Source organism: Phallusia mammillata, chromosome 1, assembly GCF_965637545.1.
Source record: "Phallusia mammillata chromosome 1, kaPhaMamm4.hap1.1, whole genome shotgun sequence".
Classification (NCBI taxonomy): Eukaryota; Metazoa; Chordata; class Ascidiacea; order Phlebobranchia; family Ascidiidae; genus Phallusia; species Phallusia mammillata.
Window position 1 is genome coordinate 23,599,730 of NC_137252.1, and position 14,097 is coordinate 23,613,826.

At 37.4% G+C, this 14,097-nt stretch overlaps 4 protein-coding genes across 4 annotated transcripts in view; 2 read left to right on the plus strand and 2 right to left on the minus strand.

Moving 5' to 3' along the window:
* Positions 1-30: 30 nt before the first annotated feature.
* LOC145209470 (putative oligoribonuclease) lies at positions 31-2,752 on the minus strand. The gene is made up of 6 exons (XM_080079753.1): positions 2,576-2,752; positions 1,656-1,739; positions 1,391-1,468; positions 1,252-1,332; positions 810-946; positions 31-719 (listed from the first exon to the last, which is right to left on the minus strand). The coding sequence occupies exons 1-6, from the start codon at positions 2,750-2,752 to the stop codon at positions 581-583; spliced, it is 696 nt and encodes a 231-aa protein (XP_079935879.1). The 3' UTR covers positions 31-580.
* Positions 2,753-2,769: 17 nt separating this feature from the next.
* LOC145209467 (nuclear cap-binding protein subunit 1-A-like) lies at positions 2,770-5,629 on the minus strand. The gene has a single exon (XM_080079749.1). It carries the CDS (start codon positions 5,512-5,514, stop codon positions 3,109-3,111), a length of 2,406 nt encoding a protein of 801 aa, XP_079935875.1. The 5' UTR covers positions 5,515-5,629; the 3' UTR covers positions 2,770-3,108.
* A 455-nt stretch (positions 5,630-6,084) lies between these two features.
* LOC145209471 (small ribosomal subunit protein eS27) lies at positions 6,085-8,676 on the plus strand. Its single transcript, XM_080079754.1, has 4 exons — positions 6,085-6,169; positions 6,467-6,575; positions 6,656-6,766; positions 8,386-8,676. Exons 1-4 carry the CDS (start codon positions 6,164-6,166, stop codon positions 8,412-8,414), a joined length of 255 nt encoding a protein of 84 aa, XP_079935880.1. The 5' UTR covers positions 6,085-6,163; the 3' UTR covers positions 8,415-8,676.
* Positions 8,677-12,863: 4,187 nt separating this feature from the next.
* Positions 12,864-14,097, plus strand: part of LOC145209446 (dynein axonemal heavy chain 8-like) — a 32,016-nt gene continuing 30,782 nt past the window's right edge. The window contains exons 1-4 of the mRNA XM_080079732.1: positions 12,864-13,099; positions 13,335-13,469; positions 13,667-13,754; positions 13,899-14,041. Coding sequence (XP_079935858.1) covers positions 12,962-13,099; positions 13,335-13,469; positions 13,667-13,754; positions 13,899-14,041 — 504 coding nt within the window. The 5' untranslated portion in view covers positions 12,864-12,961. The remainder of the gene's footprint in view (positions 13,100-13,334; positions 13,470-13,666; positions 13,755-13,898; positions 14,042-14,097) is intronic.

Genomic DNA, 14,097 nt, shown 5'->3' on the forward strand with positions numbered 1-14,097 from the left:
GCTGTGCACTCTTAATTTAAATCCACTAAACATGTTGAAAACAGTGTATTCTTACCATCAACTGCACATTACAGTTAGGATATAATGTAAAGAAATATAAGCTTTCTGTGTAAGCTTGGTACAGTTTTTAGAGTATTGTACCAAATCCTTGTGATTAATGCACCAAAATTGCAGTCAAAAAGTATAGTGATGTACTGAGAGCAGTGAAAGAAAAAAATTCGCACAACTAAAGCTTTGGTACATCACTAGTGTAAGGTAAAAACAGAATCAGAAACATGCAAAAGCAACTAACAATTTGTTTCAAGGATTATGTCATTACACTGGCAACAGCAGTGACCCAAAATGGGGTTTGCTACTCTAAATTTGGTCCAGATAAAATAGCTTTGGGTTGTCTATTGTCTGAATTGCAAAACTGAGCCTGTAGTTTCTCATTAAAATTTTGTTTCTTCATGACCTTCCGTTTAATATGTAACTCCCCCAGCACAAAATATTTCCGAATTTAAATATGTGCTGTAATCGAAAATCCTGATGAGTTTCTTGGAGAATTCAGGCTTTGCAAATGCTAGACTGCTTTAAATTTTTACATGTTTGGACCTTGATTGGGGGGTTTAAACAGAGTTGTTTTGTAAAACTTTAATTCCTTGATGCTTTCGTGTATATCGCTCATTGCCCTGTGAGTTGCATTCTTAGTTGGTGGCTGCACATACGGATACCAACGTCTGTAAATAATAAATGAGTAAAGCTAACGAAACAGTCAAGTAGTTCACAAACTAAACATAGTACAAACCCTTAAACACTGTTTGTCTTACTTTGCTAATTCCTTGATGCTGCTAACATCAACAATACGATAGTGTAAGCAGTCTGTAAATTTTGGCATGTACTTGTCAAGGAACTTTTTATCCACATGAACTGAGCTTCCTGCCAGCGGAACCTTTTCAGGACAAAACTGGAAATAGTAGAAAATAATATATATTTGATAAATATTCTTTTAACTGCAATATCTTTGGTCATTCATATCAGTTTGTTAATGTTTATTGACTTCCACCCTATTGGAGTGGGCACAACACAGGGTGATTAAAATGCACCTGTAAAGTGTGGGCAGTTGCATTACTCATTTGATTCAGTTGGGTCCTGTTAATGATTCAGATTATTATGTGGTTATATCCAAATAGTAATGTGGCCAATTTAAGAACAAAAAACAGACTATTTGTGCACAACTTTAAATAGTGTGTCAGATAATAAAAAACAAACCTTCTTTACGAAGTCAACCATTTCATTTTCTGCATCAGCCACTGATGTAGTGCTTTTTCTCACAGCTTCAGTTAAACCTGTCTAGGAACAAATCTCATGTATGTAGCAATGATTCAAATGTAACGGCAGCAAATATTACCTTTCCATGCTGTTGTTTGCACCAATTATTCATATTGTCCAGAATGAAGTCAGGCTGATGAATGATTAGGTCACGACTCTGTGGAAAATTAAAATTATACACCTAATGTTTTGACTAAATAAGTCACCAACAACCGCTTGAAAAAACAAAAATGATTCAACTGACTAGCAGTAAAACAGCAGCTTAACGACAGACCTATTCAGATAATTTTGCACAAACATTTTTTTAAACCACAATCAAAGGTGTGATTAAGTGATTACAATACCTCAGCTATTATGTTTAAGTTTCCGTCTGTGATTAAGCATGCCATCTCAATAATCAGATCCTTTTCTATATCCAGGCCAGTCATCTAAAACGCGAAGTTTGTTTTGCATTAGAAATGCACTGAAATTGAACTGTGAAGCAGAAAGATAAAACATTGCTTCGGCTATATACACTTTAGCTATTAAAAAACAATGTAACATTGTGTATATTTGCTGCTTCATTTTGAAAGTGTTGATTTGCTTAGATCATTAAAAAATGTACCAGATTTTTTTGTCAGATTACACTATAGTGTTAACTTGTAGTGATGGGACGAGTACCTGGTACTTCGTTATCGAACGATTTCAGTAGTATCGATACTCGTACTCGGATACCAACGTGCGAGTACCGAAGGTCGATTTACACCATAAGAATACAGGCAATACAGGCTCGCTTCAAAACCTGGTATCGTCTCATCACTATTAACTTGGTTATGTTTTTATCATTTGTAAAATCAATTATGTGCCTATTTCTTTCATAATATAGTTGTGTCTAGGTAGAATTACATGGGAACTTAATGTACAACTGTTTAATCTGTTTTGTATAAGACAAGCAGTTAACTGCTCGTCTGGTAAGAATCACAAAAATTGACATATGAAGGGAGCCAATCAATCACAAAACCAAAACGACCCAAATTTGTCTGTTAATATTTTCTCTCTTCGGCTACCATCTAATAATTTGTTTCGCAGAGGCATTTAACAACACAACTTTTATAGCTTTGCAATTAACCAACTCTTTAGGAAGCTTGTCCATGAAAGTATATTTCAAGCTCCACCGCAAAACTAAAAAAAGGCAACCTGCCAAATTACTAAACATAATTTCAACATTAAAAAAAACGTCTTGAAGCATTTTTAATGTTTACTGCAATTAAAAACCATTAAGCACCTCTAAATCCACCCATACAAGATTTTCAGTTGAGTCATGTGATGCCATTGGGATAAACTGTTGAGTAGCTGATAGTGTGTTTTTGAATGTTGCTGTTTGTTTGATAAAACTTCGAGATCTGAGTGGTGCACAAAGTAATACCTTGGCTTGCAACAGAACTAAACTAGCATTAAACATTTAAAGTTCTAGTAAAATCTGAAAAACATGTTTGTGACTAAGTTAGAGCTGTTTATTACAATTCAGCACAAATGATAGTTTGGGTATTGATGCAAACAAAATCAACACAGACTTGAACTTATAAGTAGACACCAAAACAGAAAAGCCAGACGAAAAGATTGTGCTTCCAGACTTGCTGAATCATTTGCAATACAGCTGGTGGACAATTTGCTGATTTGTGAATATCAGTTTGTAGCAGAATGAAAGGTAACAAGCGATTTTATTATACTCTTTAGACTGAAGGTGCAGTCAAAAAAATGTTCAGAGAATCAACACAACAACAGTTACAGGTGTATGTACACAGTCTGTCTAAAATTTTACTTTGCAATGCTTGCAAACTGCTTGAAAACAGTCAAAATATGGGGATCTAGATCCACTGTGAAAAGTAGATTTTCCATTGTGGACATGTACTTCTTTACCATGTCCTTATGAAGCAGAAAAATCTCTTTTAGTCTCTCAATGGTATTTTTATACCAAGAAGTATTGTAGTTTTTATGAAGACCTGCTGACCTGGCCAAGTGGTCAGACAGAATCATAATAAACCTCTGGAAAATAATCAAAAACAGCTTTTTTTGCTCCCCACTTGCTGTATCAACTTGTTCCTTCATTTTCTGGATATCCTCCTCGTTAGGAGCAAACACAGAGTAAGATCGCCTCATGTCAGACTCCTCATCATCATCCATCTTCTTGTCATCCACTATCGCTCGCTCCTGCATCTCAACTAGACTTGCATCCAGCCTTGCTACATGCTTATTCATCTTTCGAATAGTCATGTGCATGATTTCCCACACATACATACGAGTAAAATCAGGTGCCATGTCAGGTGAGAACAGCCACTTTGCAACAGAAGAGCAATCAACTATCTCCATTCTCAGCATTCTGTCAACAAGAACAATCAGCATTTGTGGGTGGTTTCTCCAGATATCTTTTGTTATTCTTAGCACATCAACCTTTCCTTCTTCATCGCTTGCTGCCCATTTTAGCACCTTGTGAAACTTAAACAGTGCACTGAATGAATGACTGAAAGACTTTTGAGCTAAAAATAACAGTGACTGTAAAAACAGCTCGAGTCTCTTTCCATTGTGAACTTGTTCCGGTCCCTGTGGAAACATTTCCTCTAACATAACAATCAGTTCATCATCTTGACACTTGTTCTTGATTGCAGCAATAATTTTTTGAGAAGATGTTATCATCATGTGATCATCCTCACTTGCGTTGGCACCGGGAACCACCTCATATTTAAAACAGATCTTTGGAGGCTGTGGCACCAAGGGTTCAAAATCCTGAGGGACAATATCTCTTATACGTGCAAAAAAAGCAAGTCGCATGCATTTCTCAAGAACTTCACGAATAAATTTTGGTTTTGGAGAATTAAAATCTTCTTGCAAACAATCGCCCCAGTCATCCCAGGTCCATCTGAACTGGAAGTTGCTTAAGTGATGTGAAAACCAGTTGACAAACCTGTCCACGCAAGTGATATTCATTGTGTCAAGGCGTTCAAAGAGCATATCAGAAGCAATAGCAAGTACCTGGGGAATCATACCTGGCTGCAATCTACACAACTCAATAAAAATGGATGTGTAGAAGATTTGCTGCAAGGGAGAGACAGGCAGTCGAAACATATCACCAAGTAAACACTCTATGATCATATGGTTGAGTGGGATCTTTTCCTTGCCAGGAAAATTAAGCAAACGTGTGGCACACTCCTTTTTATCATATTTATTTGTGTTGATCATGTTTCTCATGCTTTCCTCAATAAGCCACCTCTCTATGGCATGATTACCTGGCAACAGTGGACCCTCTGGACAATCAGTGTAGTCAAAGATGCGAAAAATTACTTTAGGGATTGGGTACAGAGAAGTACCTTCAATATGGGGTGGGACAACAAAATCTGGAAAGGTGTGTTGGAGGGCATTTTCTAGTACTGGTTCAAATGCCTTGTAGGGCCTGGGAAGAATGTCTTCCACCCAGTTATCCTCCCTAAGTTTGCATATCTGTGCAAATAGGCAATCCATGTATTCTTCCTGAGGGTGTGGTTCATCTATTGCCCAGACTCTGAGAAAATCATGGTGTGGTTTTTGTCTAGTCATAATGTAGCGTTGCATTTTAGTGAACAAAACCTCCATTTCATCCACCTTCTTTTCAGTGAGAGTAGCACCACACCAAGGAAGTGTTGCCATGACAACATATACATACCAATCTTTCCTGCTTTGGGGGATACCCTCCTGCTTGGTGACATCAACAAAACCATCCAACAATGACATCACAGATGCAGGAGCTATGACATTGCAATTTACTAAATCACTGACAAACTGTATGAGAAATCTCGCATTTTCAAACTGACTTATTGACAACAGGCGTTTTAATTTCAAAAGCAGCATTTCCACAAATTCTCCACCACATTTATAATTTCGAACATTCAGCAGGCCAACAAGAGTTGTATAAATTGGGCATTTTTCTGGTAACTGGTATGAGCAACAAAGCAAAATTTGTAATATTTGTGGTTTAAAGTTAAGCAAATCTGCCTCCAACACAGCAGCAAGACCTTCCAAGTTGCTTTCCAGTGAAGAAGAGCTTTTTTCTCCAACCCTGCAAATAAGGGATTCAAGTCGTTTTTCAATCTCCTCTGTTGTTTCAGAAGTTTTTCTGCGTTTCGTGAAGCTTGCAGAAGTTCTGCCATCTTCATCTGTGTCGCTGTCTTTTTGATGTGGCCTTCGCGGCATTTTGAAATTTGCGCAGTTTGCAAATTTTAGTTTTGCAACCACCGATTCACAACCTACAAGTGCAAAAGTACATCAAGTACCTAAAAACCTGCATCAAGTTGAAAACAACACCATTTCAGTATCTAATTTTGTTTAGCTATAGTATACATTTAAATGATTTCAACTAAATGCCAAATGATCGAACTGGGCGATAGCTGATGATTTCATGTCGGATAATGACATGCTAATCTTCATTAACAACGTCGCAGAATAGTACATCAGCCCTCAAAACGCATTAGTTTAGCAAAAAAACAAGCTTATGGAAAATTACCTTTCACAAAACAAAACGTGTTTTTTACAACGCTAATTCCGCTACCTTGAGAAACTTTTAAAGTTGGAACCTTTGTGAATAAACATGACTCAGCATAAGATTTGTTGCAAAATTTATCCAAAAATGTTAACATAATGCAAATCTAGCTTAAAAAATAATCAATAAGCTACAAAATAATTTATACAATGCCTATATTATGATAAATTATTAAAAATTAGTTTATTTTTGTTAATTGCACCGTGTTTTCGCAACTTCACATCCGGGAGATTAGACGCATGTATTTCTGTCTGACAAACTCTGACTCAGCCTTTTCCAAGTAGGCTGTTAACGAATAAAGCCATGCCGGTAAGCCTTATCAAAAAAATATGTTTTTTTTCTCTTTTTGCCCATATTTTATCTGTAATTTTTGCACATTGGATGTGTTTTATTGCTTTTATGGGCATAAAAGATAGTCACAGATGTTTAAACCTAATTTGATGCGTATTTAGCTGTATTTGTAAATGTGACATTTAAACCTGAAAAAATAGCCTAAACAGCTTGAAGAAAATTGTAGAATATATAGTTTAAACAAATCTGTACATTATGTATTAATGTGTTTAGTACTAAACTTATGTCAGAAATTTAGACAAGATTTTTTTACAGTTGGCCAAAGATTTGCTGCACCCCTCTCCTGAAGAGGAACGAAGAAAGCATAAGAAGAAGAGATTAGTTCAATCTCCAAACTCCTATTTTATGGATGTAAAATGTCCAGGTACAATGTCAAGTATTGTCATGTTATTGTACAAGAAGCATGTTCTGAAAAATCAATTGTTTTGTTATTGTGTATTTCAGGTTGTTACAAGATCACAACTGTGTTTAGTCATGCACAAACCGTCGTGTTGTGTGTCGGGTGTTCAACTGTCTTGTGTCAACCAACTGGAGGAAGGGCAAGGCTTACAGAAGGTATGTACTTTATATTTTGATAAACAGCTGTGAAATGTTGTCAGAAATTATCGGTATTGGTATTTTTGTCATCAGATGTACAACCAATCTCTTCAGTAATAGTATGACTCATTTTATTGAATATCTGTATCACCCTTTTTGTCATTAGATGTACAATTGTAATAATTTATTATTGCTGGATACAACTGTGTCTCTACCTTGAGCATTGCCCACTCACTGATATCAAAACCGGTGATGCCCTCTCGTAGCTTCTGTTAGTTTTACTTAAAACATGACAGCCATTTATACACATGGCTTTAGCTTAGAATTCCAATTTTTCAGTACTCTGTTCTTGGCTACTTTAAAATGCACAATATACAAATGAAACTTATTAAATGCTGGCAGTTTGGGCTATCATAGTTGTAAAGGTTTATAATTACTATAACATTATCATTTAATCTTGAATACCCCTTTTGGTCATCAATTTTCATTATCATATTTTAATCTCGCCCCCAACACCCTTTTGAAATCCCAAATGCCCAAGTAAACACTTAATGATAACTACCTTCTCCCATGGACAAATCATACTCGATTTTTATTAAAATAGAAACTGTGCTAGAAGTTATCCAAGTTTTTTAACTGTACTGCAAACCTTGCAAAGCCTTAACCGTAAATCAGATCCCAACTTCAATAAAAAATATCCCCTAGTTGTTACAAAAGTAAAAATAAAAAAAATGTCTCCTAATTGAGACAAAAGTATGGGGTTATGTAAATACCACTTGACTGCTGTGGACAGCCTGTACACACTTTCTAAATGCTGTGGCCAACCTGTAAATACTGCATGACCGCTGTGGCCGACCTGTAAATACTGCGTGACCGCTGTGGCCAACCTGTATAGGTAAATGAGACCCGAATGAAGTGTTATTTACAATACAAACCTTCACCCTAACCCCACTAGCTCTAACCGTCAATGCTTGTGTGAAAAAGATTGGTCACAGCGGTCACGCAGTATTTACAGGTTGGCCACAGCATTTAGAAAGTGTGTACAGGCTGGCCACAGTGGCCACAGTGGCCACAGCGGTCAAGTGGTATTTACATACACCCAAAAGTATGCCTTCAAGCTTCAACTTATCTACCTGAAGGCTATTAGAATTTTTTTATCCTTTCCAACAACCAAAAATGCAAGTCAAAGGAAATTTACCTTGCCAACCTTAGTTTTATGAGAACATTGTGTATTTTAGAGGAGCCCTCCCGCACTCACCTTAAGCTAGCATTTTAGTCCATGCTTTTTTTGTGACTGAAAAGGTATAAATCAAGGTCTTTTGCTACATGCTAAATATATATGAGCTGTAAATGGCGGTTATCAGCCTACTTAACTTCCATTGAGTAGGCTGAAAATCGTCACTTGCAGATTTTATTTCAAATATTTCTGTAGTGCTTCACATTGTTGCCTTAAGGAATTTTTAATTCACAATTTGCTCACAATTTGTATGTCCCAACAACTACAACTTTAGGCTAATAGTGTAGTGGCTCTATGTTCAATTATATTCTTCGAAAAATAGCCTTTCTATGCCACTGGAAAAGTAACTGTTTTTTTTTCCAATGGAAAAGTACCCAAAATATTTTTGTTGTGTTTGCAGGTTGCTCTTTCAGAAGAAAGCAGCACTAAACCTCACAAACTGTAGCTTTCAACTTCTTCCTTTATGACCGTGCACTCCGGACAGTACATCCAATTTACATGTAAATATATATCTGAGCATCGTGGGACCACCAAGGAGCTGAAACAACTTCGTAAATTCTAAAATCTTCACTCCAATCCCATATGCTGTAGTTTCTGCTTATAATGACAGTAATAACCGTAATTTTCGGGTGTAGATTAACATGTGCTGTATTGCAGGAATGCAAATAAAGGTTGAAATTGGATGCAAAAACGAATGATGGTTCTAAAGTATCGGACTTAACGTACCCCTAACAGCAAACTAATAACACACCATACGCAAGACACCTTTTTATAATTGTGTTCTAAATTTATGTAGGACACATTTACCCCCAGAGTTTTTATACTGATTAATTGTTTTCACTACATTTTGGGTCAGCGAATAGGTTTCAAAAACAAATCTTTAATATAATTATAGGTGATGACTAAAATATGCGCTTGTAAGGGGTCCGCTGGCCAAATGCCTGACAGATTGTTAGTCCGTATTATTATTTTTGTTTGATTTTTTTTGACTTAGTGAAGTTCGTGTCCTCCATTCAACCTATCAAGCTCCTCGGACTCTGGACAATGTCGCATAAGTTTCTTGCTCAGGAACCTCATTTAGTCATTTCCACAACGCGGTTGCGCTAACCAGCTATTAACCTGAGATTTGCAGAAACGAAGGAATCGAATTTCGCCGAAATTGTATTTTTTAGACATTCGTTGCCCATCTGCGTATTCACTGTGCTAAAACGTTTCTGCAGAGAGCATAGCAGTGTCTAGAGCAGTAGTTACCAATTGGAATTAAAATCACAGATCCTTAAGATGATCACACAGGCCGAAATTAAGGTTCTGCAAACCCTTGGTTGCCAACCGCTTGTTGATAGGATATTGGGCGACATAAAACGGTAGTCACCCGCAAAGTTTATTTGCTAAGCTTAGTGCATAAACATGTTTCGTGTAAATTTGTGGGTTCATGCTTCAATAGACGAACCGTGTCGCAAATCCCTGGGATGCTAGGAATTCGCGGACTGCTGAAATAAAACATATTGAAAGTGTGCCGCAATGAGTTTATGTGGTGTCGACAAGAGGGTCGACCCTTCAGCGCATTGCTGGCAAATCGTCCTTGAGAACGAAATAAAGCTACGTTTAATATGTAAGATATTTATGGTAAGTTTTTCTTCAAAAACAAACTTATCAAAAAATGGGAAAACGAATGAATGCTGTGATCGTTCCCAACCAATTGTTTAAGACAGGGGTCCGCAAATAGTGGGTCGCGACCCAAATTTGGGTCGCGAAACCTTCCAGTCTGGGTCGCGAAATATTTTAAATTTTCCATGAATATAAGCATCGCATGTATAGTATTAATGAACTTCAGCTTTTTCAACCTCCTAATTATTATTGCATTGTTACAAATGACTACGTAACTGTTACATACAGTCTATGTAACAATGCAATAAGTTAAGCGTACCTGCGCAAGCAGTCATGCTTTTCTGTTACCATTTTGCAATGCAAGGTACGTTCGTTCATCTACTGTTTTATGTGCTGAGTTTCGCTTTGTTTCGCGCAAGAAAATAACAACTGACAATAGCATTATAGCAGTCGTAATATTTATGGCAGATATTTAGTTTGTTAGTATTCAAAATGCTTGGGTCGCGAGAATTTAGAGCAATTATTTTAGGGTCGCGCTAAAAAGTATTTGCGGACCCATGGTTTAAGATGGGGCATCCTCCGGCCAGGGCCCGAATTAACTTACCACACCAGAACATGAAAATTCTGCGTGAAAACCACTAAATCGGTTGCTATATGTTTTGAACCAGCGGTTACCAAACTGGGGTCCGCGGTCCTTTAGGGGTCCGTGAGGCAATTTTGGGGGGGGGGGGGGCCGCGAAGCGGGTAAAGTAATTCTATATTCCTATTTGGCGTCAGTTTGTGCCACTGAATAAGTTTAAATCAGGAGAATTGAGAAATCGACTGTCTCCATTGCTAAACAATAGCCTTTATCGAATGACAACTATCAAAAATGCAATTGTTCGCGCACAATCGTACTGCTTTTTGTCTTGTCTGTAATGTACAAAGGCGTTGTAACGAACTGTTGCCTGCATGAACGCTTTCGAGCTGATCTCAGTAATGTAATGGATGTAATCATCTGATTAATGACAAACTGGTGATCCCCTACTACAGGTGTGGCCAACCCGCGGCTCGCGAGCCGCATGCGGCTCTTCGCCTGGTTATATGCGGCTCTTACATCGTTGTCGAAGTTTGGGGCCTACTGTGTATATTCTGGTTAATATGTGGCGATCTGGTACAAAAATCGTTGAATTTAAAGTAAAGCTTCAACAATTTTGCTTTTAAACAAACTCACTATCGGTATGGCCACAAACCTTGCCTTAAAAACTGCAACCTTTTGTGGCAATGTCTTGATTGTGATCTCATATATTCAATTGTTAAACAATAAATAGTTGCTTATTGTTGCATACAATGCGATTGAGACAAAGCAACAGCAATATTTACAACAAAGTGTTCCAAGTAAAATAATAGTGCTTCAATCCGTTGGTTTTCGGGTTACGACGAACGTTGTATTTTATGGGAAGTTTGCCTTGGGTTTGATTTGAGCAAAATGCATTAGTGACGTCGCAATGGTGGTAAATGCATTAGTGACGTCGCAATGGTGGTAAATGCATTAGTGACGTCGCAATGAATTTAGTTTCGCCACTTTGCATTTTTGTTAAACTCGGCGACTACGTTTGGGGCGCATGCGCATTAGATGAAAATACCGCAAAGTTTTTCACCCGGGAAAATTTTTTGAGTAAACAATTTTTGTCAAGTTAGCCTTCAAAATGACAGAAAAAAAATGTTTTTAGCAATTCACCAGACATGAATCTCACCGCACGTTATTAATAGAATGAGACAAAAAGGATATTTTAATATATTTGATTTTGTTTGTGAGATTCGTTGAAAGGGGAGTTTTGTGTGAGAGACACTGTTGAAAATGACTGGCCGTGGTCTGTACAAGTCCAATTGGTGTCATTATTATGTTGGTGTGCGACATTTGGAATAAATCTGGCTAAGCACAGGTCTCTGTGTGTGAGGAAGGGACAAGGCATATGTGCTTATGTGTATAATGTGGCTCTTTGTGTTAACGCAATAAAAAATATGGCTCTTTGGCTTCGACCGGTTGGCCACCCCTGGCAGGGGGTTTATGTGGCAAATGGCTTGTTTATGATGGCATATATTCAATTGTTGACAATGAATGGTTGCTCATTGTTGCGGACAATGCGAATGAGCCACAAAGCAACAATATTTACAACAAATGTGTTTCATAGTAAATATTGCTTCGATCCGTTGTTTTTCGGGTTATGACGAACGTTATATTTTGTGGGCAGTTTGTCTTGGATTTGAATTTAGCGATTGTTGGTGGTAAATGCATTAGATACGTCGCCATGAATTTAGTTTCGCCACTTTGCATTTTTGTAAAACTCGGCGCCTAAGTTTGGGGCGCATGCGCGTTAGATGAAAATCCCGCAATGTTTTTCGATTTCACCAGATAGCAATTCCCCAGATATGAATCTCACCGCACGTTATTTATAGAATGAGAAAAAAAAAGGATATTTTAATTCATATGTTTTTGTTTGTGGGATTCGTTGAAATGAGAGTTTTGTGTGAGAGACAGTGCGGTTTGTTGAAAATGACTGACCCGTGGTCTGTACAAGTCAAATTGTGTCATTATCTTGTTGGTGTGCTCTGTGTGTGAGGAAGAGACGAGGCATTAAACAAATGTGCTTATGTGTATAATGTGGCTCTTTGTGGTAACACAATAAAAAATATGGCTCTTAGGCTTTGACCGGTTGGCCACCCCTGCCCTACTACGTAACTGACATGTGTAGCGTAGCACATGAAGCAGGCAAAGGTGCCTATGATCCGAAATTCGGTGGGTTCGAATCCCACCCCAGGCTAGATGTTTTCAGCTCAGGTCTTGCCATGTGGGAATGCTTGGAAGCCAGGCTTGTTTTAATAAACAATTCAGATATATGGCGTACGAATCTATAGACCACAGCATCGAATTCTTGAAAAACTGTAATTTAAACTAAAAGTGAGCAAGTAATGCCTTTTTTCTTATGACAAAAATGTAACAATAGCAAGTATTTGTCAAAAAACAACATTTCTATTGTGATGTCATATAACGTTGTTTAGTATCGCTCCGCTGGTTTTCACACACGGTACCATTGCTTTGTTAATGTAAGGTCTACATGTTCCCTATTTACGTAAAGATGCAGCTTTAGAATTCATAAGTAATAGCTTTACTTTCCTATGTGTTAAATATAATCCCCAACTCAAACTTCTGCAGCAATAAGAAGTGTGGCGCATGAATACAAAAAAGGTTGTCTGCAATTTCGGAAATTTTTCGGTTTGCTGTTTTGATTTTGCGACGAACTGTAGTTGCGTTTCGCTTTTTCTGTAAAACTTTACGGCTAAAAGACTAAAAAGAAGCTGGTTTTCGAAAATTTCTTCCCGTCACGATGGCGGATGGAGGAAAACAACCGGCTGTTGCGACGAACAAGCGAGTTCGAGATGTCAAAGCGGCCGGACCTTCACAGAGACGAGCGAGTTTGGCGGGTGGAGTCTATAATTACACGGAAACACTAAAGGAAAAACAGGTGAGATGAATGACTAGGTTTATGTAAAGCCATGTACTATTGCTGTAAACAAAAGTAAAACCAATATTACAATCACCAGACCTATTGCTCCTTTCCATGCAACCGGATTTGATTTTGCTTCTAATTTACAACGAACTTCATTGCCTATTGTTCTGCTTGTGGCCTTGTGAAATATGTTGTATCTAGTAACTCGTACGTTGTATCTAGTGTCATCATGTTTTAATGCAATCTTTAGGCAAGATACAAAGAGGAGCGAGAAAAGAGGAGAATTCGATTATCGGCATGTCATAAATACTTCATTCATTATGTGGCTGACCATCTTGAATTGGAAAACTCAGCTGTTGAGGAATTTATTCTTGATACTCCTGAGGTAGTCACACATACCCCTGATGTATATTGACAAAGAAATTGCAGCATATTTTTTATGTTTTGTTGGTACACTGTTTTGTTTCTGCACTTGCATTAAGAACAATCTGATGTTCGTTTACATTTAATCTAATTGCTGTATACTGATTATACATCTGTGCATGCATTTACACCTATACTATGTATTTTGAATCATTTCAGCAAATTGATTTTATTGACAAAATAATTGAAACGGACTCCAAACAGACCTTAATGTTCTTTTATCAAGTGGGTGAATCACCCAAACTAGGTAAGTGTGGTGTGTTATAATTTCATTTGTACTAAGTATTCATTTGACATAATCATTTAATAGTGCTGAATGTGATTGTTAAGTGCCATGGGATTAAGTAAATTTCAACACACTAGGGTGACTTAATATCAAACTGTTGATTAGAGTCTGGAAGAGTTGTACCCAAGAATGATAAAATGAAGAAAGTCTTTGTCACTGATGGATTAAAGGAAGCTATAACTGGACAGTGTCTCTATTTTGTAAAACCTCGGAAGGATCAAGTTCTTTCCATGAGAAATATATGCGAAGTAAGATTTAAAGTTTTTTTGTGCATCATCACTTAAGCATGGGTGCTGGTGTAGCA